The sequence below is a fragment of the Haemaphysalis longicornis genome, unplaced genomic scaffold, assembly GCF_048455015.1.
Source record: "Haemaphysalis longicornis isolate Haplotype H1 unplaced genomic scaffold, Haemaphysalis longicornis Haplotype H1 scaffold_9, whole genome shotgun sequence".
NCBI lineage: Eukaryota > Metazoa > Arthropoda > Arachnida > Ixodida > Ixodidae > Haemaphysalis > Haemaphysalis longicornis.
Genome location: NW_027526460.1, coordinates 71,542,720 through 71,568,378, shown reverse-complemented (window position 1 = coordinate 71,568,378; position 25,659 = coordinate 71,542,720). Strand labels below are relative to the sequence as shown.

General features: G+C 46.2%; 1 protein-coding gene across 1 annotated transcript; it reads right to left on the bottom strand.

Annotated features, from left to right (window-relative positions):
* Window positions 1-1,189: 1,189 nt before the first annotated feature.
* LOC144153249 (uncharacterized) lies at window positions 1,190-20,014 on the bottom strand. The gene is made up of 3 exons (XM_077684897.1): window positions 18,658-20,014; window positions 15,648-15,792; window positions 1,190-1,202 (listed from the first exon to the last, which is right to left on the bottom strand). The coding sequence occupies exons 1-3, from the start codon at window positions 19,745-19,747 to the stop codon at window positions 1,190-1,192; spliced, it is 1,248 nt and encodes a 415-aa protein (XP_077541023.1). The 5' UTR covers window positions 19,748-20,014.
* Between the last annotated feature and the right edge of the window lie 5,645 nt (window positions 20,015-25,659).

Below are 25,659 nucleotides of genomic sequence, written 5' to 3'. Positions count from 1 at the left end.
GCAAAGCCCCCGCAATAGTTTATCGCCATCAACTCTGCTCCTCCGCGAAAGCGCTCGCAAAATTAAGTGTGCCCGGCTGCGACTGTGATTTTGCACTGTATACATAGGGATAGTGCTTGCCGTACTTGGGTTTTACGTTTTACGTTAAAAACCATGGCCGATGTTGATCTCTCATTACCCAAATTACTCTACGTAACTCTTCTTCGGCACAAAACAGACCTTTTATTTTCTACAGGCGAGCCCATCGCACACGCATACGCAGTTTGCAACAACGGGGTAGCGGCGTCGCCGAAGAACACGACCGAAGCGTCGAACGCCAGAATACGGATCGCATTAGCGCTAGTGTTGAGTTGTATGGGCTTCATGGACCTTACTAAGTTTATTACACTCCAGAAACTAACAAAATGGATCCGCATTCATTGCGGCACAAATGTTGTCGGGGCGCAGTTTTTGCTTCTCGGTCGATTCCCGACGGCGCGTCGGGCGACCGGTGGGGCGACCGGTTTCGTTGGCGTCTTCGGTCAGCGATTCAGTCACACTACGGCCCTACGGCGACTTTCCGTCGGTCGACGTGTCTTTGTCGCCGTCGGCGTAGTGTGACAAAGCGGTCTGGCAATTCGGCAATTGGCCGATGGCTTGGCGACCCGTCGGCGTCGGCGTCGTGTCGGCCTAGTGTGTCTGATACGACCAAGCGACCAAACACAAACGGTGGTAACTGGAATTCACGTTGACGTCGTTTAAGTCGCTAACGTGGCATGATGTCACAAACTTTGTTATGCTGGCAATTCACTGACGTCATGGTTAGTGGCTCTAGCGATGGGTCCCGATCACCAGAAGAGCATTTAGGCACTTTTTAGAAGCGCATTAAAATATATATTAAGCGCTTGCTGTACCCAGCACTTCGCGTCCAGGGTCTTTGCATACAGAGAAAGCCTACAGCAGGCTTTTTACAGACTTAAAATTTGGTGGCACCACACCTTTAAGCACATTGACAGCAATAACCAAAAAAGCTCAGTCAGTTTCAGTCAAACGTGATGTTGATGTTTTCCTAGCAAAATGCTACAAATATTGCATTGCAGTTCAAGAACACATAGCGTCTTTTTCAACACAAATTCAACCTTATAAATTTCTTTATACCACCCCCTCTTCTCTGCCGAAGGGCCGCTTTTTGCGGGGAAACGTGGCACCCCTATTTCACTGGCCTGCGTGGAAAAAAAGGCAGAATGTTTGAGGTGCAGCAAAACTGGATAGCCAATATTTTTAATTTGCTACGCATCAGAAGCATAACACTTGCTCTCTGTTGTATCCTGAGAAAGCTGATTATAAATCGTCAAATGCGCTCCTTAGCTCCCCCGCCCCCTTCATGGACTGTCAAGTGCCCGTGAATTGACTAAACATTCCACTTCAAACTGACAGCGCTGCTTGAAGTCTTCGACGCTACTCTTAAGGCCGGTGATTGCTAATAAAAAAGTGAGATAGAGTGTTTTGCATTGCGCTGGTAAGTAGGAGTGTGTGTTTTGACTGACACAACACCCTTGGGCTCTGTTCTTCCCTTTGCTATATCTTTCCCGTTTTCTTGTTCTTACTGGCTTCTTCTTCCATCTCGACTGCTGAAAAGAACTCAACTACCAAATAAGACAGTTTTTCTTAAATGCAAGATGTCAGAAGAGCCCGAAAACATATAAATAATCAGCAGCACTCAAAAGAGCCAGGAAGTAGCCAAGTCGCAACCCTAAAATTACAGTCGCCTCGAGCCTGTAAAAGTCACCAGCGGGGCGATCGCCATCCCGTGCAACCCTGCCCACGCTTACGACTTTATGTCTGGCTTCAAGATATGCTAACGCTTCCGGTTTTATTCATCGCCTGTCATTTATTATTCCGACAACCCAGTTGGCTAATGTAGAAACCTCAGTATGAACCGGAAGACAGTGACAAACACCCTTAGCCTTTTAAGAAAATAGAGCGCCTCGTATTGTAAGTACCTGCGCACTTCCCCAGCTATTAGGCCGGAACGGTAAATGTACGAGAAAATCAGTGCCATATTCCTGCATGCTACCGTTGCTCCATTCGTCTGATTGGTATAAATAGGCGCTGACGTTGGCAGACGTTCGCTTTTCTCTGATTCTGCGGGGAAGGCGACGTAGGACATGACGGGCTTGAGCTCCACCATACCGTTCACCATCCCGTCATCGGGCACTGTCCCGGTGAGTGGTGTACAAAATCCGTCCTCTAGTAACCGAAGCAATTTCCTGTTCCCACAATGTGACGCCTTCGCGAATCTCATTGCATTGACGTCATCCGCACAGAAGATACCGATGTTTCATCCACTTATAGACACGACCTACTCTTTCTTTCACGTTGCCATCGCGAACTCTTCTTCGAAAGGTCAAGAAAACGCAGATAAAGAAGCACTAGCACGATGATAGAGAGCCGTGTTCCCCTTTCTAATATCACATTCATTTATACGCGAAAAGATGATGAGTGAATCCGAGACGTTCGACGCCAAGTTTTGCTGCTTGCTAAAGGGTAGTAAGGAGTCCCAAACGTAAGCCGTCATTATTACCTCATTTCGTGGTGGAGCAAGCCACACTACTTTTCTTGTAATGTGACTCGCTGCATCAAAGTTGAAATTGGTTATGTGCAGTCTGCCGTTTTGAAATAAGGCGCTACCAAACTCTCGTTTTCTCGCACCTTGTTTAGACGCTTACCATATCTGCATTGTGGTGTTTCTATTTCCATAGAGCTCACGTGTTACAACAATTTCAGTGCCGAAAACAAGACTCAATGTTCTCTGCACATAATTTTTGTTCTGATAAAACAGTGCTTCTTCCAGGATATCTTTGCAGTGGTAATACAGTTCGAGTTTGTTCGACTTGTGTTTTTTTTTTCATTTCTCAGAAGAAGATCAGCGGCTCACCTGACGTAAGGTTCTCGAGCACAAAGTATTTAAACAAAACATAAGGCAGCTACTTCAGTGTTTAATGATGAATAGAAACTAGAATGTTTGCCTGCCTTAAATGCAAAATCACCAAATCAAAATATCCCTACTTTACAAACTACGCAAATAATATACTACGGTGGTATCTGTCATGCGCGCTTCTCACGTGGTTATTTGGCCGCCATGAGATATCAAAATGAGAAAAATACTGGTCTGTGTTTCTGTATTGAGGCCAGGATCATCGTCACTATAAAATGTTTTTCTGCTCACTTACGACTAAATTTTCACCGCAGGGTATTCTGGGATGTAGATTTTATTGCTATCGCTTATATACCACCGCCACGACGGCAATGGAACAGCGAGTCTACGGCCACGCAAAAGCAGCCTGTATAGGCTGATAGTGAAAACGTCCGCAGTGAAGGCGGATTTAGATTTGCGAGGGATTTTGATGCTTAGTTCCCATTAGATAATTGTAACAATGCTGCGGAGGGAGATCTGTGTAATCTAGAAAGCATAGGACGCGCCAAGACAAATATCTTAAGCACGTTGAAGTTAGCGAAAAACTAGAAAAGCTAACATCTATAAATGAAGAACACAATGGACATCAAATATATTGATAAATGACAGCCATGTGATTTCAATTCTGGTCGTGTGGGTAAGCCCTAAAATAACTGGCCGGGTTTGATATCTTGCCTAGTAAGTAATCTCTTCAGGGGTATCATGCATCTGCGCTAAATGGCAATATGGTGTACAATATGAATGACAGCAAGGTGCAAAGTTTCCGCTGCGTATGTCATTCCGGCAGTATGCACTGCCTGTATATGTTTTTTTAAGTGATACAAGTAGATTCCTTGTTATTGGTGAATGCTCTCCATCATCTATCTTTTGTCCGCCGGATTTCTCTGTCGTGGTTAGGGTCAGAACTGACCACCAATCCCTTTCTTTTAGAATTTTGTTTTCTAAGTTGAATAGGGCGCTTTCGGTATGCATAATCCTCATCACTTAAAATTTGTTCATATTTTTTAGCCTCATTGCTTGTATTTGGGATAGTAGTTCCTTAAGTATTTTTGCGGGTGTTCTGCAGTCTAACACAGCAAGACTTTTGTTCGTATTGTTAGCCTCATTGCTTGTATTTGGGATCGTAGTTCCTTAAGTATTTTTGCAGGTGTTGTGCAGTCTAACACAGCAAGACTGTGTCATCTGGAAGCCTCAAATGACTGAAGTATTGTACGTTTATCCTTAATCCTGTCTCCCAAGACAAGCTTTCTCAATACCTCCCCCCCCCCCCCCCCAAGATGCCCTGAACAGTTTTGGCAAAATAGTAACTGCCTGTCTTACTACTTTTAGGATCGGGAAGTTACCGCTTCGCTTGTGAAGTGTTATCCTACCATAAGACTCTTATATATGGCGTCCGGAAGTTTATTGAGGCTTATTTTATCCCCTGGTCTTTTAACTCTTGTAGCACGGCTGTGGTGTGTGGTGAGTCAAACGCTTTCTCATTCTATAAACGCCATGCAGAGGGATTTAGTGTATTCTGCAGATTTTTCCATCACTTGATTGACAAAATGGATGCGATCTATGGCTGGGTACCCTTTCCTAAACCGAGCTTCACTCTCGGTTTTTCGGTTTCTAGGCTGTCACCTATGCGCCTAACTATAACGCTGGTAAACTGCTTGTAAAGAACTGAAAGTATGCTGATAAGTCGGTGTTTCTTAAGTTTCATAGTATCTCTCTTTTTCTAAATCAGAATAATTTCGTCATTTTTTCCAGTTTATTTGAGTTTATTTATACAGCTTCTAACAGGAAGAGGAAGAGTTCGACGAGGAGCCGGGCAGCAGCCAGAGGAGGAGGAAGAAAAGGAGGTGAAAGGACGAGAACCGAACTGTTGTTTGTCTATTTAGTGAACTCGACCAAATAAAGGCGAACGTTACATTTGGCGCAGACCACTATTTCGGACAATGTGAGTGTTGTTCAATCTGACCCAGCGTGAAGATGGTCGTCTGGTGGTCAACGGTTACCAAGAGGACGGGGGTGATGAGACCGTGATCCTCCCAGAAAAGGTCAGCACACCTGACTTCATATCTTTCCTTGTCACGAAAGCTACGCTGACGCTAGACGAGTTAGCGTTGAAGAGTATACATCAAGGTGAACATGCGCGCCGCTGATTTTCAAGCTTGGGTGATTAAGCCAAGTGAATCAGTGAACGCAAGGTCAGACCATCCAGAGGGACTCACGCGTATCATAGAACACATTTTGCGTTTGCAAGAACTACTTCAGCAGCAACAGAAATTTATGTCTTTCATGAAATTGAGTCGTGATCCGTCCCGGTACAGACAGGAAGTTAAGCCTGATTGTTTTGATGGTACCACCTCATGTCCAGCGGCATAGATTCAGTTCTACGAATACGCGTGCTCCATCAATCACTGGATAACAGGCTATGATCGGATAAATAACCTACGAGTATACCTTTCGGGGAACGCGAAGAAGTGGTGTGAATTGCGGATGGCAGGGAACGGTGACAAGCCTGGGCTGACTGGCGAGCCAGCTTCATCCGCGCATTCGACTTGAACCCCATTGAGCGTTGGGATCAGGCCGTTTTCTTCAAACACAAGGAGAGGACGTTGGTGGATTACTTCTAGGAGAAGCGAAAACTCCTGCAGCTTGCCGATCCTAATCTCCCCGAGTCGTCCATTGTACCACTCATTATCCATGGTATGACGAAAGCCGTTCAATGCCAGGTCCTTCCAAGCGTCCCTACCACTCCTCCATGCGCTGAGGAACGTCTGCATCGACCTTCTGCCACCAATAAGCCTGACCCGACAGTACGACACTGCTCGGAATACGATACTATCGATCGGCACGCCTAGTGGTGCTCATCAGCCAAAAAACGAATAAAACAGAGGGATCGGTCCCACCCAAACACCCTAAGCGAGACTGTGTACTTAATTAAATCTGAATCCAATTTGCTGTATGCACCAATGTATGTCAGCGGGCGACTAGAAAATGTTTTAGTGGACACCGCAGCCCCAGTGAGCATCATGAGTACAGGGCTTGCCTCGCCAGATGACATATTTCCTGCTAGGGTTGTCCAGGTACATGGCTGCGATGGGACTGCTAGGGTGCTTGATAAATGGACGCGCGTCGAAGTCGAGTACTAGGGAAGTAAAGTGCTCGTAGAAGCATTACTTATAGACGACGTGAACTTTACTTTCCTCCTAGCCCGTCCTGACATGAAGAGATGAAGGCTCAACCTTTCTTGGAAGGATGAGGTGCTCTTTGACCATCACACTGAGACGATATGCGCGCAGACAAAGCCGTTCATTAGGCTAGTCACGAATAGCGAGAACGTCTGTTCACAATATTCCGAACTTTTGTGTGTAGGCACTTATCCGCCAGCCGCAGCAGTCATCGAAGTGACATTTCAGCTGCGCGATGTTACTGCTGTACGAAAAAAACGATATGGCATGTCTTACGAAAAAAAGAAGTGGCTAAAAACTGAACTGCAAAGTCTGCTGGAGTATCGTATCATCCGACCTTCCGTATCAGCATTTGCGTCACCTATCACAACGGTTCTCAAGGGCGATGGTACATATAGGCTGTGCACAGACTACAGGCTTGTGAATCGCCAGACTTACCTGTTCCAGTACCCGATGCCAAGAATAGACATCATCAATGAAACCTGCGGTTGCTCTTGGTTCTCTCAAGTCGATCTGTGCAAACGGTATTGGCAAGTACCACTTCAGGAGTAATACAAGCACTTCACTGCATTCGTGACTCCTTTTGGTACACATGATTACAACAGACTCCCCTTCGAATGGTAGAATTCTGGAGCATGGTTCGAGAAATTTCAGAAAATGATGGACACCATCCTACAAGAGTTCACTGGACAATTTTGTGGAGTGTACGTCGACGACATAACAATATATTCTAGGAGCAGAGATGAGCACATATAACATGTCTCACAGGTGCTGGACGCCCTTAGTAAAGCTAAACTGGAGAATAATATCAAGAAGAGTGAGTTTTTTAAAAATTCTGTTGTCTTTCTGGGAAGAGGTTTTGATGGTAAGAAGAAAAGCACGAAAGACGAATCCATCAAGCGAATTTTACAGCTATGCAAGCCCCATGACGTGCATTCTCTACGCGTCTTCCTAGGACTCGCCGGCCACTTCAGGGCATTCATAAATGATTACGCCACTAAGTCTGAATGCCTCACAACATTGACGCAGAAAGATGTTTCCTTTGAATGGACCAAGGAATGCGACAGCGCATATCAGGAACGTACAAAGATAATATCGTCGGACCCAGTGTTGACGCTCCCAGACTTCACCAAACCGTTTGATCTGACCACAGATGCATCGCATTACGGAGCCTGGGCGATTTTGTACCAAAGAGATGACAAGGAATCACCGAAAATACAGCTCAGGGCCGTTGGTTATTATTCTTATACATTTAACAAGGCAGAGATTAATTATTCTACGGCAAAAAGGGGCCCCGGCGGTAGTGATAGCGCTACGTTACTTCCGAACGTACTTGGAGGACCGACGCTTCAGAATATTCACACACAATAAAGCCTTGACCTATATACTGAATTTGTCTCATCCAAAAGGGCGGCTGGCCAGGTGCGCCAGTGAACTGCAGCAGTTCACATTTGACATTGCTCACAGACCAGGTGGCAAGCTACCGGACGCCGATGCCATGTCACGGCTCCACATACCTGCCCCATGTGATGATCACCCCGTGAGCGTGCTCTTATGGGACGGCACAGAGGCGATGTCGCTGAAAGATGGTCGTTTACAGGTACCGAAAACTGGTTTACCAAAAATCTTTACTCTTTACCATGATTCACCTCACTCTGGCGGACATGACGGATTTTGGTGCACATACTGGAAAATCAAGCAAAGATTTCATTGGAACACCATGAAGCAAGACATCTCTGAATACGTACGGGTCCTCTCACCAGTATCAAATCTGCAAGGCCAAGTTCAAACCCAGAGGTAGTGCAATGATCATCGCAGAACGTTCCAAAGAACCATTCGCAACGATCCACCTTGATTTTGCAGAGATCAGAAAAAAGGCGAGGGAAGAGGCAGCACGCAAGCGCACCTACCGGCAATTGAGCGCACACGAATGGTCGCGTGTAAAGGCGGAAAGGAAGATGCAAGGTTCATCGCTCTCTTGAACCGGGATATGTTTAAGGACACCAAAACAATTGTGGCCGACAACGGACCAGCCTTTCGGAGCAATCAGTTGAAGAATTGGGCTCTCCAGGGCAATGTGAAGCTGTGTTTCTCAGCGCCGTACCACCCTGAAGCCAACGGGTTAGCTGAGAGAGCTATACGTGACATCAAGCAGTTCATTTCCCTTTATTAAGATTTCAAAGGGGGCTGGAAATGTGCTCTAGAAGCCGCTGTTGCACACCACAACCACTCGCACACAGAAGCTCTAGGATGCAGTCCATACTTTGTATATCAATGGAAATCTGAGTGGCTGCATGCCGATCGCCTCCTGGGGATTACCGATTCCATAGTACTCCGTGAACAAGAAAGGTAAGAGAGAGAAAATGAAGGGTACCGGATCGCAATGAAGAAGCACTACGACCGTCTTTACAGGGGCAAGGTTCTGAAAGTTAACGTTGGGGATTATGTCCTCGCCCGGAAAGGCTTGCAGGGTTCAAAGACGCCTTTTTCAGGGCCGTACATGGTTGTGAAGACTGCTCGCAAACAAGGAATTTTGAAGTATATATGCTACAATAGGTCTGATGACATCGTGGAAGCTGCGTCTATGTGCAACGTAGTGCCGTATCAACCCTGGAGGGTTGACAACAGAGGGGCGGCCTGTGTAACAAGAGGAAGATGGCGACGAGTAGCCGGGCAGCAACCAGAGGAGGAGGAAGAAGCGGATGTGAAAGGACGAGAACCGGACTGTTGTTTGTCTACTTAGTGAACTCTACACAATAAAGGGGAACGTTACACAGTTTATATATTTGAGTCTTCAAGCATTCCGAAAACAGTGCAGCAAGCTTTTCCAGTGAAATATCTCATTCCTCTTTTAAAAGATCCAAGGTTATGAAGTCTTGACAGGCTGATTTTCTTGTTTTTATGCTTTTTATAGCCATTACTGCTTCCCCTTTAGTTACTAGTGGGACTCTGCAAGTTAAGCTTGTACTCTTACAAATACTCTGCTTGTGGGAGTTCCCACTTGCTACTTATTACTGCTGTCCTGCTCGCAATTACATTACCCTTTATTGTCAATTACTTTATAATTGTTCACTAAGTCACCAAAGGCTCCAAATAATGTGAGCTTTGAAGATTGCAAACGGCGATGGCAATAGTTAATACGTTATTCAGTTATTGTGTATGACTACTTATTTCTTATTTTGTTTTTATTCGTTCGTTGACTCACCCTGCTTTTTGTTTATTTATTTTATTTAAAATACTTTCAAGGCCCAAAGGCATAACAAAAAGGAGTGGTAATATACACACATAAAGTGCAGCTGTTTTACGAAAACGGCATACAAAGAGAAATCAAGAACAAATCACAAAAGAGCGATTCAACAAGGAGCGTTATGAATGGCTGCTTTAAAGACAGTGGAATCAGTGATGGCATTGTGATAGAAGGGGAAATAGCACACCCTCTACCCTGTACCCCGCCATACTGCAGCTAATATCATCTCCCTTTCGGCATAGTCCGTGCGGTCTTTTACTCTGGCATCTAATTTAGAAAAAAACTGGAACAGCTTCCGCTCTCCACATAAGACAAAAATTACGCATGGTTGCGATCATTCTGCGCCGATTTTTGCGAACTGCAAGAACTTTGCTTGCATGACCCCAGCTTTGATGTAAACTTCAGGCTCACCAACGGCCCTTTTCTTTCTTTTTGTCCTGAAACCGCCACAGTAAAGAATAACGAACATCTAAGCCACCGTTTTAATGCGGCGCATTGTACCCATTCTTTCGCCCCACTGAAGAGCTCTGGCACCTATGTCCGCTGTAGATCGGCAGGCACGCATACCCTTACCCACCCTTACCTTAACTAAAACACCCTTCTAGGCTGCCGGAAGTGGAAAAGCGGTGCGGGCACTGGGCTGACCAACTCCGGCTCCCGTCTTTAACCCAAACCTAATTACCGCGATAGTGGGCAAAGAGGGCTTGCTGAAAAGGGGCCTGGACCGGGCGGCAAACTAAATGCGCTCGTGACCGGCCGCGGCTGTGTTTAGCGCGTTCACAAAAGTTGCTGCTCTGTGTGCATTGTTCTTGGAAGGCCTTCTTGCGCATTTCCGCAGCTCGTTGTTCCCACTCTCCCTCCCGTTGTCCCTCATCTTACCCTCTCTCCCCTTCGTTACAGGGAGCGCTCTCCTGCTGGGAGTTCCCGAGTAGTTAGAAGTTCCCTCACCTTTATGCACCCCTTACGGCACGTCTGGCTTTCTTTTGTCTTAGGTAGAAAAAACGGTAGTGTGCGCACCAAACCTGTTGTGATAATGACTAGGCGTTGCAATAAAGTCGAGCAGTTCGCCCTGCTCCTGCGCCCACTTCCCTACAGGGAACATTGTTGTGCCCCTGAGCTTAGCTTATTTTGCCGTTTGCGCGCTACTATAGATTCTACGTCTTATTCTCATCTGGGCTTTGTTGCCGTGCGGGAGGACGTTTCTTCTAAATAACCAAGCACAAGGCTTTGTTAATTAACTCGTCAAATCTGAACCCCAGGTCCATTTACGTCTATTTCTGGAAGTAGAATTTCAGTGTACTATAAGCACGTTTCGTGGCGAAGCAATTAACGCGAGTTGCCTGCACTACGCGACTGTGTTAGAGACAATTTTCGGAAGGTAAGTTTTTAATGTATATGAAAAAGGGGTAGTAAATTATGACTCGGTGAACACAGCTGAATTCGCGTTTTTTTATTTGTCTGTCTGTCGGGCAACATGTGCGGGCGTGTGTGTTCGGGTGATTTCTAAAGCTTATGTGCTTCTTTATGGGGGTAGATTTTATGCTTAACTATTTTCCATATCGGTAGCTACGAGCCCTCCACGCGGTGGCACCTGCTTGGCCACCAGCCACATATTTTACACCAACCCTGTTTTCAAACTTTTTACCACAAAACAAACTAGTATTTGCATGGAGAAAACTTCCACTTGTGCCTGTAAATAACTTTTATGCCAACAAACATAATATCAGAACACACAGCGTATAACCAGGCTTCCTTACAAATTCATAAGGCAGTTTGCTACATAGTAAAAACTGGTTTTGATAAAAGTTAGCTAGAGCTAAACTCGGCTCGACTTAGCTCGGCTCGGAAAGGAAGCGAAGTTAAATGGGTTTAAACAAACAACGACTACGTCGCGCCACTGCGGCTAGTTAACACAGTCACCGTTGAATATTTAATTTCCTATTTGTGCCATGCAAAGACCGCGGAAAAGGTAACGTAATTGCGACTGCTTTCCTTGCTCACAACACTTTATCCTTGGTTATGGAGGAGCTCTAGGTCTCTCTCGAATGGCTAAATAGACAGCCTAAACAGTAACCATTTCTGGCCGGGCTGACAGAGAGCAAAGGCTCGTTACTAATGCATGAACTACGTTGGAAATTAACGCCTAGTACCATTTAGAACCGTAGCTGTAGAAGCACTCAACACGACTGGCTGGGCTAATGTCTTTCTTGCGACCTCTGAGCCTCCCATACGGACTCTGCGGATTAGGTTCAGAGCCTGCGAATGCATCCCACAAGAAATTTTTGAAAGTTACTTTTTTATACCGTGTAATACTGGATGGAGGTAGCTTTGGGCACGGCGCACCTGTTTTCCTGTCGTTGCTCCTCTACCGAGAAGAATGTCTTTATTTTGTAAGAAGTCCAAAAGTCATCAATGAAATCATCCTACAAGCAGAATACACGACTAGTGATTTTAAACCCAAACGCGGATTAAATCTTTGAGAAATCTTGGCGGTAGCTCAAATTCATAGCCTTAAGGGTGATTGTGTCAGCAGGCCGTCCCTTTCTCTTTCAAAAAAGGACAAGCATTTCCTGGAGCTGAACTTTCCCGAACGGAATTTTGGTACGCGTATTGTTCTCCATCCTGTATGCTTGATACTTACCACTAGACACCTGTGTTTAGGTAGATGTTAGTGTTGTTCCTTGCACTTGTATCGCCATAGTTTGATATATGAGCATAAATAAGAAGTTAAGAAGGGCTTTGTTGATATGTTTAATCTGCCTGTACATTCCTAGTTCGAGGTTTTTGCCTAAATGCCTCTAAGTGGCTCTAAATGCCTAGTTTCAAAATTGCTGCTTATATTACACTATTTAGCATAAATGTTTGCTGTCGAGTGCAGTTCGAGATCGTTATTCATGTTACCGCACGGAATTTACTGTTCCAAACTCAACGTGGTTCAACATGGTCCTCTACTTCGAATCTGTCCTGGAGAACACCCGTTACCATCAGCAGTAGCGGAATGGGACACCAATTATCAGTGACAAGTGGCCCAAATTTGAACAAAAAAATTTCGCGATGGTGGTGGCTTGCTCTTGTTTCCACAATCTTTCACTAATTCGACACTAGGCTCAGCGTGATTTTTAAACAGATTTCTTCAAACATGTGCAGTTGTATTCACGTTTCTAGAAGCGTAGTCAAATCCAACTTTAGTTTCAATGCAACGGTAGTGCATACAACACGCCTTTGTTAGCATATCATTGCTGCATTTTAGAGTCAACGGGGAAACATCAGTGCACAGCAGAAATTCCTCATACCTTAACGTTCCAACTGCCCACGGGCTCTAAATACGCTTGTCTATCAAAAATATGTTGAGCTGCTAAGCACTTTTTAAAATTGATCTTGAAATAGGGAGATGTGTACAAGTGTATTTTGCAACATTGGGACGTCTTGCGCGAGCCATTTGGATAACATCATTGCACTTATTTACCGTACCTTACAGGCTCAAATAGCGCATTGAGTAGTAAGGGGGTACAAGCTTCCGCTAACAACCGGGGCGGTCCTCAAAAACAAAAGTACACATCAACCAAAACGGAATAATACCTTGCGCGCAAAACAAACAGAATAACGCGAAGGCTTGCTGATAGCAGAAAGCTGGAAAAACAAAGTTCTTAAGGTGCAACAGATGTAAGGCAAAATAAAAACCAAAATCGAAAGCGCTAGGTGCACAACGCGTGAAGGCATATGGAAAAATATCCCGAGTTGTACCTAACTGTCCTCATTTTTGTTTGTTATTTGTGTCTGCTTTTGTTGTGTAGTAAATAAATTGCGGAAGGCGTATATAAAGTAGCGCTTTTTTCAATAAGTGTTCCCAGCTCTAAAGTAATATTTTGCAACCTGTTTCACTATATGCGACGCTCGTGCAAGCTAGTGACCATTCAAAATGCGTGTGAACAGTACGCTTGTTAAACTAACCCAATGTATCGCCATAAGTAAGGCATTTTTACGGGACATTGGAACTGCTGTATTCAAGTGTTGGTTCCTTTGTGCCATCCTAAACCATAGGATTTTTTAAAATTTTTCTTTCGTACATACTGATCATGCACGCGTTTTTCTGGAATTATTTTTATTTCCATAAACTTTTATGGCAACTATATTTAGGATGTTGGAGGCCCAAAACGCTGCTTTGCTTGACTGCTTTGCAAGGTTAAAACGTGCTTTTTGGTTCCTGATAATCCGGTATCTACTGATCACATATTTGGTAGTGGTTGGCTTTTATTTCCACTTAAGATTGTTCGCGTATGTAATGCTCGCCTGTTTCGCGATTTAACTACATTTGACCGCAAATACTTACACGCGTTGTTTGGTAACCACGCGTAGCTGTTGCCTAATATGCCATTTTCATTTCGTCTAGAAGCTGGTCACAAAAAAGGAACTGCGTTTGGTTGAATAAGTCTAGTCGTGAGTCAGCACGGTGTTCGTTCGCAATTTATTCCTTCGGCATTGTTGTTTCGCCCTGCTCATTCTTAAAATTTCTGACAAAACTCGCCGAATTCTTTGATAAGAATAATTCCGTAGGTTTACTAGTTACGTTTTTTCCGAAAAGAGAGCAAACGAAAACTCGCTTCGGATTGTTTACAGAAAGTCTGAGGGCGCATCAATGAGTTACTGAGCTACAAAGATAAAGCTCCACAAGCTAAACCGTGGGTTGTTGTTCTAACCACACCGAGTGAGTGAGTGAGTGAAAACTTTATTGCATAACAGCCAGTAGTCCTAGACGTCGGCCAAGAGCCCTTGGGCTCTAGCAGCGTCTTCGGCCAGCTGAATGGCCCAGACTTGATCAGCTGGGTCGGAGCTGAGCAATACGGTCTCCCATTGCTCTACAGTAGCGATGTTGCGACCTAACGTTGTCGCCTGTGGACAAGCCCACAGCATGTGGGCTAAGTCTGCCCTGTCCTTACACCGGTGGCACTTGTCAGAATATTGCCCAGGGTAACAGTGACTGTACGCAACCGGGTTGGGATACGAGTTGGTCTGTAGAAGTCTCCAAGCCACGGATTGCCATTTACTGAGGGTAGGATGAGCCGGGGGGAAGCGGGTCCGCTCTAGCCTGTAATGATTAGTTATGTCCCTGTAGGACACAAGGCGATCCCTACCCGAACAGCGAAGTGAATGAGCGTTGTTGTCGTCACCAGCTCGGTCAGAAAATCCTCGAGCGGCGTCGTGCGCGCATTCATTCCCAGCCAGGCCAGAGTGTGCAGGTGCCCATATTAGACATATCTTGCCCGAACGCTGAATGTTGTTGAGCCCAATCCTTAGAATTGCAGATGCCTCTGGGGAGATGCGCCCCCTTGCGTAATTTATAATAGCAGACTTTGAGTCGCTCACCACGTATTTGATTTTTGCGGATGCCGTCATTGCCAGGGCAATGGCCGCCTCTTCGCCCACCTCCGGCTCGCTCGTGCGGACCGACCCGGAGCTGATGGAATTGCCCTGGTGATTGACTATTGCAATTGCCATAGCATTGCGACCCGGATAGTCGGCCGCGTCCACGTACAGCACGTCCTCCGAATTTCCGAATCGTTTGTGCAGGGCTTTCGCCCTTGCCTGCCTGCGTTCCTGATTGTAAACCGGGTGCATATTTTTAGGGAACGGTGGGATGTGAATTTGATCGCGCACTTCGGGAACCAAGGGTATCTTGTGAGTGCCTGTTCGCAGGTGGTTGATGCCCAGGGAGCCGAGAATATGCCGACCCGTCTGGCTGTGGCTAAGCCGTTCCCGTTGAGCCAGCCGTTGAGCCTCTATTAGTTCGCTAAGGGTATTGTGAAGCCCCAGCGCCTCGAAACGTTCGGTCGGAGCAGTGATCGGGATGCCGAGGGCCTGCTTGTAGGCCCGTCTAATAAGGGCGTCAATTTTGAGTTCTTCGTCCTTTCTGAGGTGTAGAAAAGGGGTGACGTAGGTTATCCTACTGAGGACGAAGGCTTCAACTAATCGAACAAGGTTGTGCTCCTTCATACCGTGATGCCGGTTAGCGATTCGCGATATGAGTCGGGTAGTCTGATGCACGCTTTTTTGGAGCGCGAGGACGGTTTCCGAGTTGTGTCTATTGGCCTGTATTCGGAGACCGAGAACCCGTATACTGGACACTGTGGGGATGGGCTGCGTTCCATTCGCGAAAATATTCACAACCGGGGGGTTCTGGTCGGTACGTCTACCCCTACTAGTGGGCCTGTAGAGCAACAATTCTGACTTTTGCGAGGAGCAACTGAGGCCCCTGGGACTTGCGTACCGCTCCACCGCCTCAATGCCTTGTTGCAAGATGTCCTGAATTTGCCCGTCACTGCCTCCGCTGACCCAAAGCGTGACATCGTCCGCATAGAGGCTGTGTTGGAGACCATCGATCTTTTGCAGTATTTCGGGAAGCCCCATCATGGCTACGTTGAAAAGAAACGGGGAAAGGACTGAACCCTGTGGAGTTCCCCTGCTCCCAATCTTGATCACATCTGATTGGAGTCCCCCTACAGCTAGAGTAGCTGTGCGTTCGCATATGAAGTTACTTACGTAGTTGCATACCCGTTTCCCAAGGCCCAGTCGGCCGAGGTTGTCAAGAATTGCCGAGTGTTTAACGTTGTCGAACGCCTTCGTTAAATCTAATCCCAATATAGCTCTGGTATCTAGAGGGGAGCAGCTTTCCCCGTCGATGACGTCATGTTTAAGACGGAGCATGATGTCCTGCGTAGAGAGTTTTGGACGGAACCCGATCATAGAGTGCGGAAAAAGTCTATTGTCTTCCATATAGTTGGTGATTCGATATAGAACAACGTGTTCCAATAGTTTCCCTACGCAGGAAGTGAGGGAAATAGGTCTGAGGTTTTCAATCTGGATTTTTTTGCCCGGTTTAGGTATCATAACGACCATGGCCGTTTTCCACTGAGGTGGTAGTTGCCCAGTCTCCCAGCATACGTTCATATAGCGTGTGAGGGCTGCAACGGACTCGTCATCTAGGTTTCTGAGCATTTTATTTGTAATTCCGTCCGGGCCAGGAGCAGAGCGAGTGCGCAATGCCAAGATAGCTCCCCTAACTTCACTTATAGTGATGGGCCGGTCAGGAAGAGCATTTTCGTTGCCCACGTACGGAGGGAGCCTCTCGCGGGTGCAGTCGCCAATGTATCTGTCCTGAATGGCTTTGAGCAAATCCGTGTTTGTCCCCTGAAATTTATGGAGAAGTATGCTGATGTTGTTTCTTTGAGTAGTTTTACTATTTTCGGGGTCAATCAGACAGCGTAAGATGTTCCAGGTTTTGCGAAGGCCTATTTCGCAGTCCATGCGATCGCATGTGCTATGCCAATTTTGCCGAGTTAGTTGCTGCGCGTACGTTTCAATATCACGGTTCAGGGCCGCCAGTCGTCGCCGCAGGGTTCGGTTGAGTTTTTGCTTCTGGAGTCGTGTGTGTAAGCTGTGTTTAGCTTCCCACATATGCAGCAACTTTGCGCCGGCCTGTTGTAGCTCTGCCTCTGCCGGTATGACCTTAGTGACACGTTTTGTGTCCGCTATAAGTTGTTCTGCCCAGCACTCAATATTTGTTATTTCGACTTCAGAAGTACCGTCTCCCGCGGCCAGAGGGCCTCGTGCTTCGGCTCTAAGCGCGCGGAATGCATCCCAGTCGATGAGCTGTAGTTTTTTACCGGACTTTCCTTTCGCTGCCCCAGAATTTACCCCGATAGTGACGAGATAGTGGTCGCTGCCGAGGTTTTCCTGGGTATTTAGCCAGGTTGCTTCCGTACGCGTGTTTTTGGCAAAGGTCAAGTCAGGGGTAGTGTCCCCACTAACACTGTTTCCAATACGGGTGGGATGCCGCGGATCGTTGAGCAAGCTGAGACCCTCTCTCTGGGCGTCAAGCCATAGATTGCGCCCCTTTATGGTGTCCCGCTTGTAGCCCCATTCCGTATGGTGTGCATTAAAGTCACCGACAATCAACAGTGTGTTCCCTCTTGCTATTTCGACAGCTCTCCGGAATAGTTTACTAAATTTATGACTATTTTTTGGGGAGCTATACACATTAAGGATAAACGTGCTCTGGGCATAGTGTTTCTGGTCTGTGATAATTTCTACAATGATGTGAGGCATGGACGCCGCGTCCACCCCGGTCTCGCGCCGCAGGGCTGGGAGGTTTCGCCTAACAAGGGTGCTGACTGCGGGTTTTTGCTTGTCTGTTACACCAGAGGCATCAGCTTCTAGGTCATTGAAAGATTTGTAGTTTGACATTCGGGCAAAAACGCCTGTTCTTGGAGACAGACCACATCAGGTATTTCATCCGAATTCTTGCTTTTGATGAATAGTTCTAAAGGAGCACGTTTTCTTTTGAATCCTCGACAATTCCATTGCCACACCATCAAGGTGTTGGCTTTGCTTTTTCTGTTGGAGGAGCTATTGAACATGATCATTTGCAATTTTGGGGATGTCCGCCGGCGGGGGGCGGGAATAGGGTTTAGTGGACTTGATGGGACCCGGTCCCACTTCCCGTCCGGCTCGTGGGATTCCATTCTCTAGTGCTGTTATTCGAGCTTTCAGGCTGGCAATCTGGGCATCAACGTTTTCGCCGAACTTATCCAGCATCGCTCCGAATCTGGCGCTGAGAGTTTCAGTAAGAGTTTCGGTGAGGGTTTCTCCAAAGTGACGGAGCATGCCGTCGTCAACGTTTTTATTCGGGCTCGCGCCTGCGGCCTCACTAGAGCTCTCAGTGGTTATCGCTTGGGCTTTACGTTTTGAGGGAGGGGAGTCCGCAGTGTCCATCTCGACGACAGAGGCACGCGTATGCGCGGTTTGTTAATTGACATTAGCGAGCTGCGCTGCCGGGCTGACCGGGTTTGTCGGTTGGGTACCAGGGCATGCGCTACCGGGGCCTGCGAAAGGGGTTTTTGTTTCTTCCAATTTGGCGATTTTCGCTTTGAGCATAGCATTTTCAGCTATTAGCTCTTCGAGCATCTGCTTGATTTTGGTTGTCTCGGAAGAATGATCTGAGTGGTGGGATTTTAAGGCGTTGGTTGTGGAAGCATTATTTTTCTGAGTTTGTTTGCATTGGGAGACCGTATCCGCCCAGCTCACCTTGTTTAATTGAGAATGGCCGGCTGCTTGACGTCTGTTTCGCGACGTGGATCGCGACTGCCGTCCTTGGTTGTTGGGCCCCGGGTTGCTGAGGGTCCTCCTCCGCGATGTGGATCGGGAGCGGTGTCGACTACTGAAGGAGACGTCACGGGATCCTGCCCCGTGGCTCCCATCCCGTCGGCTCTGATGCTCACGTTGCAAGAGTTCCGGGAACGAGTCGTCTCGTCCGCGTTGATCCGCTGAGGTCCCGTTGTTCTTGAGCAGGGACGACGCAATGCCACTGGATAGACACTGCTGTCCTCGGCGATGGCAGGGTTCTTGCTCTTGCTGCAGTCGCTGTTGTAGTCTTTTCTCCCATTTCCGCTTCTTCAGAAGGTATGGGGTTTGGAACCGCTGGCGGCACTTCTTATCTCCCGTAGGATGATCGCGGCCACACAGTGCACACTTGGGTTCACAATCGTGTTGGTCCGCCGGAGCCTCGGTGCAGCAGATCTTGCACACTTTGTTGTCGGGCGCTGGGCAAACGTCCGAGCGATGTCCTAGACGGCCGCAGCTGTCGCACAGTTCGTGCCTCTTCTTGTGAATGAAGCAACGGTATTCCGCACCTCTGTAGTACACATAGTGTGGTACCTTAGGTCCTTCGAAGACGATGAGGACAGAGTTAGTACGGCCCATGCGTCTCGCCTGGAGAATCGTAGGATTCTTCTTGTAGAGGAGGCTGCGCGTGATGTCATCGGCACTGTCATATTCGGGGATGTTGTGGATAACACCCTTGACAGTGTCCTCCGGTGGCGCCGCGTAAGCGCTCACTTTGTAGGTGATGTCCCCGAAGCGGAGCTCTTGTATGGCCGTGTATTTTTTGGCCCGTCCCATGCTTGGAGTGCTGGCGACAATGACGTTTTTTACGACGTTGGTGCGAAGTATATCGTCCGCTGCCTCGTCATAACTTATTCCGGCCGAGCGCAACACTCCGTCACGCAAGCCGGCTTGGCTTATCTTGGTGATGTCCAGCCCTTCTCGGGGCCGCAGCACGATTTTAATGTCCTCGCTTGGTAGCGGCGGCTGGCGGGACAGGCGCTGCGACCGATAGGCTTGCGTGTTTAGACGGGACGTGTTGCTGCTTGGTTGGGAGGCAGTGACGGGCTTGCTGGAGCAGCCGCCCGAGGCGAGGCCTAGCTTGGCTAGAGCGCGGGCGCTCCGTCGCCGGTGACTGGTAAGCCACCCAGCCGCTTCACTTAGGTCTTCGGGCGAGATAGACTCACCGTCCACCTCGATGCGCTCCATTTTGCTGCTCCGGGCGAAGGGGGAAGGCGCCGAGAGCCGCAAGGAGTGCCGAGGTCCGCGTTCGAATGGTTAGGCCTAGGCCAGGGCGGCCCCGCCTGTGAAGAGGTTCTCGTCCGCTGCAGGCCGGGCGAGGGTCCAGACTTCGAAAAAGAGGTGTCCACCGAAACAGAGGTTCGCTGGACACTCGATGCCGTGGTTATTTCCGAGGAATTGTAGGAAATTACGCCACAAGAGCCGTGGAAAGACAGAGCTGACGTGGAACACGTCCATTCAGCTCGGCCCCCTGGTGGCCAATCCTAACCACACCGAGAAAAAAAAGAATCTTGTAATGGGTAAAGAAACGTTCGCAGGCAAGAAGTTTCAAAGCGTATGGCATTTCCAAATCGTTAGACCTTTAGTAAACAGCGTAAATAGTCTTTTTTACAGAAATACTTTGGTTGGTACCAGCGGTCGTGGGGGCTCAGTGCTAACGCATTGTTCTGCTGAGCGCTAGAATGCTGATTTTTCCGGGAGGATTAGAACAAAAACAACTGTGTGCTCCGCATTTGGCCACCGCGAAAACCCTACAGTTCTCTGTGTTATACAGTAGCATCCAATATAGGCACGCTGCACCAAACAGAGGCAGCTGCGAGCTCAGCCCTTTTCCTACTCAAGTTGTGTGCAGGGTACGCTAGGTCATCGATAAAGGAGCGGCGATTTCTCGAGCAGTTATGCCGTGCCAACAATATATGGTGTTGACACTGACACAGGGTGTAAAGAAAGAAGGCTTTGATTAATGCATCGGTTCCACCCTGCCATTTGTATTATCTGCAATCTGAGTGGTCGGCTGCAATAGCGGTGACTTAGTATTTTATTCTGCGCCACTGTACGTTCTTCTGGGACTTGTTATCATGACGTTAACTTAGATAACTTCTATGTGTGGGCTCCCGGGCGTGACTCGTGATTACCCCGGCTGATGGTGTCTGGGACAGAGCGCCGACACTTACGTACTATGAAGGCTACCAACCAAACCCGTGATATGCGAGGCATCTTTCACAACAGAAATTACCCCCAGAACCAACAGGATACAGAAAACGGCGCTGCTGCTTGAGAGGCAAGCATCAGCGCAACGTGCCTATGGCGCATTTGATACTCCGGGTGCACTTCTGGCTTGTATAACCCCCAAAATTTAACAAGTGATTTTCAGTGAAACCTTTATTTGTGTAAATGCAATGGAGCAGAGTGACGTGATCGAAAATTGTAATTCTTTTAAAGTGGCAATGTAAACTGCTGCAAGGCTACTAAACATGCATGCGCGGTGTAACAGCTTAATGAAAGGTACGGCTCCAAATTAGAGATGATAAGAAGCAAACGCGTGTTCCTGCTTTTTTACTGCTGACCAGTATAAGTGTGAAGACCAGTTCGTTAAGAAGCTGACCAAATAGAATTAATTGCTTTTATATGTAAATATTTGAGTTTCTTTTCATTTTTACGGTAACCCAACTTACGGGCGGAAGGCGTCCGTGCTCCTTTTAGGTGCAAATAAGTTAATGTACTTTATGGTATTGTAAGGAAATGCAAGTTAATGCGAGGTAACGTAATGTAACCATTGAGCTGCAGTGGTATGTTAATACCACGCAGCTCGAATGTTCTACAATAACTCGCGTTAGCATTACGCAGTCTGTGTCATTGCAAACAGTAGTGGGCAAGGCAATGAATACGTGTTGTTTGCCGAAAAATATGAAAGGCCAATCACTAACCGAGTATCGCTTTATTCAACTATGTACCTAATGGTTCATCAAGTTTATTTCACGGTTTCATGAGTTTGTACCAAACCGTTCAAATGCCTACAGCACTTGCTGCGCAAGAAAAAAAGGGAAGTGCAATTGACCAAAACTTCACCATTTTACAGTTTACTTGAAGGTATCAGGATTTTAATGTTTTACTGGCCTCGCTCCATATTTTTGCAAGAAACGGCTTGACGAAGTACTCTGAAAAATTGGATTCCTGTGTGCAAATAAGTTACGCAACGAGCCGTAACAGAGCTTTATCGTCTGCAAGGTAATGTAAGGAGAGCGTTCTCCTTTACAGCGTGTATTCAGAAAAAAGCCAAGTATAGCTCCTCAAAGAAACCGTAACCGTAAAGGTAAAATTTCTGTGGTATCAATTTGAACAGGATGGAGATAACATTGTTAGGGTGTGAGCGTTCGGGCTTGCCGAAATAAATTTTATTCCATGCTACATCCAAAAACGAGATGCATTTTTCGGAGGCTCCATTGAATACAACATTGAATCGCGAGAAATTCGTATAAATTTGTTTTCGCCTTCGTTGCAGTATGTTTAATCTGTAGCGTAAATTTATAAGCGGTGTCCCAAATAATGAAAGAAACGAAAATAGGAGCTTGTAGCATATAAACTGGAAATATTAAGATATCACAATAAAGTAAAAAAAACGAAAAATTGGAATGACGAAAACACTGCTAGAGAACAATAAAAACTGAAAGCGAAGTAACCGCTATAAATTCGCCCTCGAGTAGACGTGCCACACAAAATGCGGAAGCTTGCTGCACGAGAGCTACGTAAGTCACGCACGGCCTTAGGCTGTCTGCAAAAAGGCTAAATGGCGAAAATAACTATAAATAACGTTCTTCTGCTTCCCGGTCATGAACACCGTAGCGATATATGAGAAATTTCGGCGAGCTCATCCCACTTGGAAGTAAGTGCCATTGGGCAAATTTTTCAGCACACAAAGTAATATACAATGACTCTTCCTTTTTTTTTTCATTCAAGGAAGTAAGAAGAAATATATGAATAAATAGTTTGTTCGCAATGCGTCAGCCATACGTCTTTCTTCACGCGTTTGGAATGCACTGTCGGAGACAGGGATAAACATAAGCAGTCTCTTTGCAAAATAGGCCTAGGGGCAGTTAACATTACGGTTAACTAACGGCATGCTAATAAAGCCTAGGCTCTGTAAGTGATGCTCTAGCAATTGAGCTACTGGACCGACTCACGACAACATACAAGGTGTGATGACGTGAACGGTGGTGTAGCACCAAAGCTTACTTTTTAGATGTTCATAATTCATGGGGTTTCTACGGCGAGTCCAAAATGTCTCCGCCGGTTGACGTGATGCTTTTTCTGACAAAAAGAAATGTTTTTCTTGTTGCATGTCTAAAAATAACAGGAAGCTATGCGACAGGTATCCTAAAGAATCGGCGCGTCTGTTAAAGGCTGATGTTATTACGTACATAAATCATGTTATGTTTCTTTTTGTTAAACCTAGTAAAGTTTTCTCAATGTTTCCGCATTTTTTCTCCTGCAGGTGCCGTGTTTTAATCACCCGTTTATTGGCTCGTTGAAGTATGCGATTTCACCAACCAGTTTATTGGGAAAACAGTTTTAGAACCAAGCACCGCCTGAGTGCTCTCAAAAAGCCAACCAGGCAAACATCAAGTGAGGAAAAGCCAAAATTTCTCGCCAGCGTAAAAGCAAACTAGTACCTCAGAAATAAAAGCTCTAGACCACTGAAAGGCGGAAAAAGAATGTGGCTATGAAAGTGCGGAAACGGATGTCTATAAATCACCGATCAAAAAACATAAATTACCGCATTTAACGTTTCAAAAATGCTCGGCCAAAATTCTTCTTTAAGTTTAATAGGCGCATCACATATTATGTTGCCGTCAGCTTTTGCGCAACGTAGTCTTTCTTTGTATGATAAAATCTGCTTCTTATACGCGCAATTTGTGGTTTCCAATATGGCCCACAAGGATACAGAAACGGCCAAATCGCCGGGCGAAATATGTGCAACAGTATATTTTCTTCTTGACGCACATATTGTTATGATAAATAAATCTGAGTCTACTACCCATTAGAAGAAGTAGGAAAGAACAGGTTGTTAGGACATTCATTAATAAACACATGCAAATGTCCTCAATATGGCTTATACGGCCATGAGGAGCGCGCAACACAGAATTGTTATTCTGGTGTGCAGGAATCAGTTTCATAAAGCCAGGCATGCGTACCATTCTTCATTTAAATTTTAGATCTCAAGAATACTTGTAACAGAGGACTAACCTAACTCTATTACAAATTTGTGCCACAGAACTGCTCTCCTCTTTAAAATTGTTTTTTTTTCATTACCACCACTACTTATGCGAAGAGCATTCCAAGCGGCTTAAATTTCTTGGGGACGGCACCCACCAGGTATGTACGTACGTGCGAACTGCGGTCCGGCCAGAATAGGATACAGAAAGCATTGCACCGAAAAGTTTCACATTTATGTCAACGTACCTACACTTTTCTGCAGGCCACGACGGAAGCACAAATGTCTAATTTGTTACTGCAATAACTAAAACATTCAACCATGTGCTGGTGTCAACATAACCGACAAGCTTTGCTGCAACAAACAAAACCTGTAACCCCAAATCGATGTCAATTATCGGTACTAATACAGTAAATGCCTACCGTCATCACATCTCTCTTAGCAGTAATGGTCATGTATTTACATTATAGAGCATTGTTAGGTGTGAAACCCTAATACATTTATTCAGAAGGCCCACCCACCTGGCCGTCAGTGATGGTCCTCTTTCTCTGATCCATGTGCACAATTTTTCCTACTGTGCGCACGAAAACACCGACGCTATACGGTTCAACTTGCTGTGTTTAGCGTCGTTAAGTTTAATTATTATGTAACATCAGAAGCGATGACCTGCAATCTATCAGAACCTGCTTAGCGAAATATTGTGGGATATTGCTACGAGGGCTATTGTCTTTAAAAACCAAGAAACACTGTTGTCTCCTAAAAATGGGGAAAGGGTTGGGCACGAATACATGCAAGAACACTAGGTAAGGTGACCTAACCTCTATTGTACGCCGAACCACCGCAGAACACGGCTCCTGAACCTTTTTAAAGGGTGCTTCAAAGGATAATCCAATGGCTTTCAAGGGCGCCTGCCAAAATAAGAGCAAAATTTCTGAGAGCTTTTATGTGCGCTTTCTTGTGATAGGAATAAAAGCATGAAGAATTTGGGCTTCTTTCTATACCCTAGTAATTTACACGCCTGCACATTTATATTTTAAAAATATACCCTAAAAATCTGCTCCTATCGGCGTATCTGCTCCTCGGCGTATCTGCTGCTTTTGTTGCAAATATCGACGAAAGGCGAACATTTGACGAGTAAGTCACTGCCCTCATTTTCCCGCTCACCTTTCATCCTGTTCTTCTCCCGTCGCGCTCTTCTCAAGGCAATCACTCCAGAGGTTTGCTCAAGCATAGTTAAATTTACGTGTTACACCGCTCCAGGCCGTTTGCCTTGATTCTAGCGCCGTGGTACGGCGGAGACGCGCGTGAATCGAGGCATTCTACTTCAACGTTGATAGAACCACGTTGCCCTTCCCCACTTGCATTTGAAGCGAAACGTGGAACCTATCTTGTGGAATCTTTCGAAACTCTTTCCGTTTGATTTTTAAAATGCCGCTAGAAGGTACAGTGGCACGGGCCACGGAGTGAATTTTTAATGCAGTGGATGCAGTATTTAGTTTGCTATCGCCATATTCAAATAATGAAACACTGGAAATATCACTCACGTATTGATTCTCTGCCCGATATTTGCGTAATGTTTTGTTCTTTTTTAACAACTTTGGCAAGTATGAACATTGCCACCGGAGTTAGACGTTTAGTTTTCGCTGTGGGTGTATAAAACGATTGTGTAGCTTGTCTTTGACTTTGGTGGGATGGCTGAATCGAGTTACAGACCGAGAGACAGGCAGACAGATAGACACACAGACGGACAGACAGACAGAAAGACAGAGAGACAGACAGACAGACCAAAATTTTCTCGTTCAAGTAGCCCAAGAAAGACTACTGTTTTTAAAAAGGCTCATAGCTTTCAGTAGGGGTTCGTAAGTGTCTGACGTCTCGTAAACAAAAC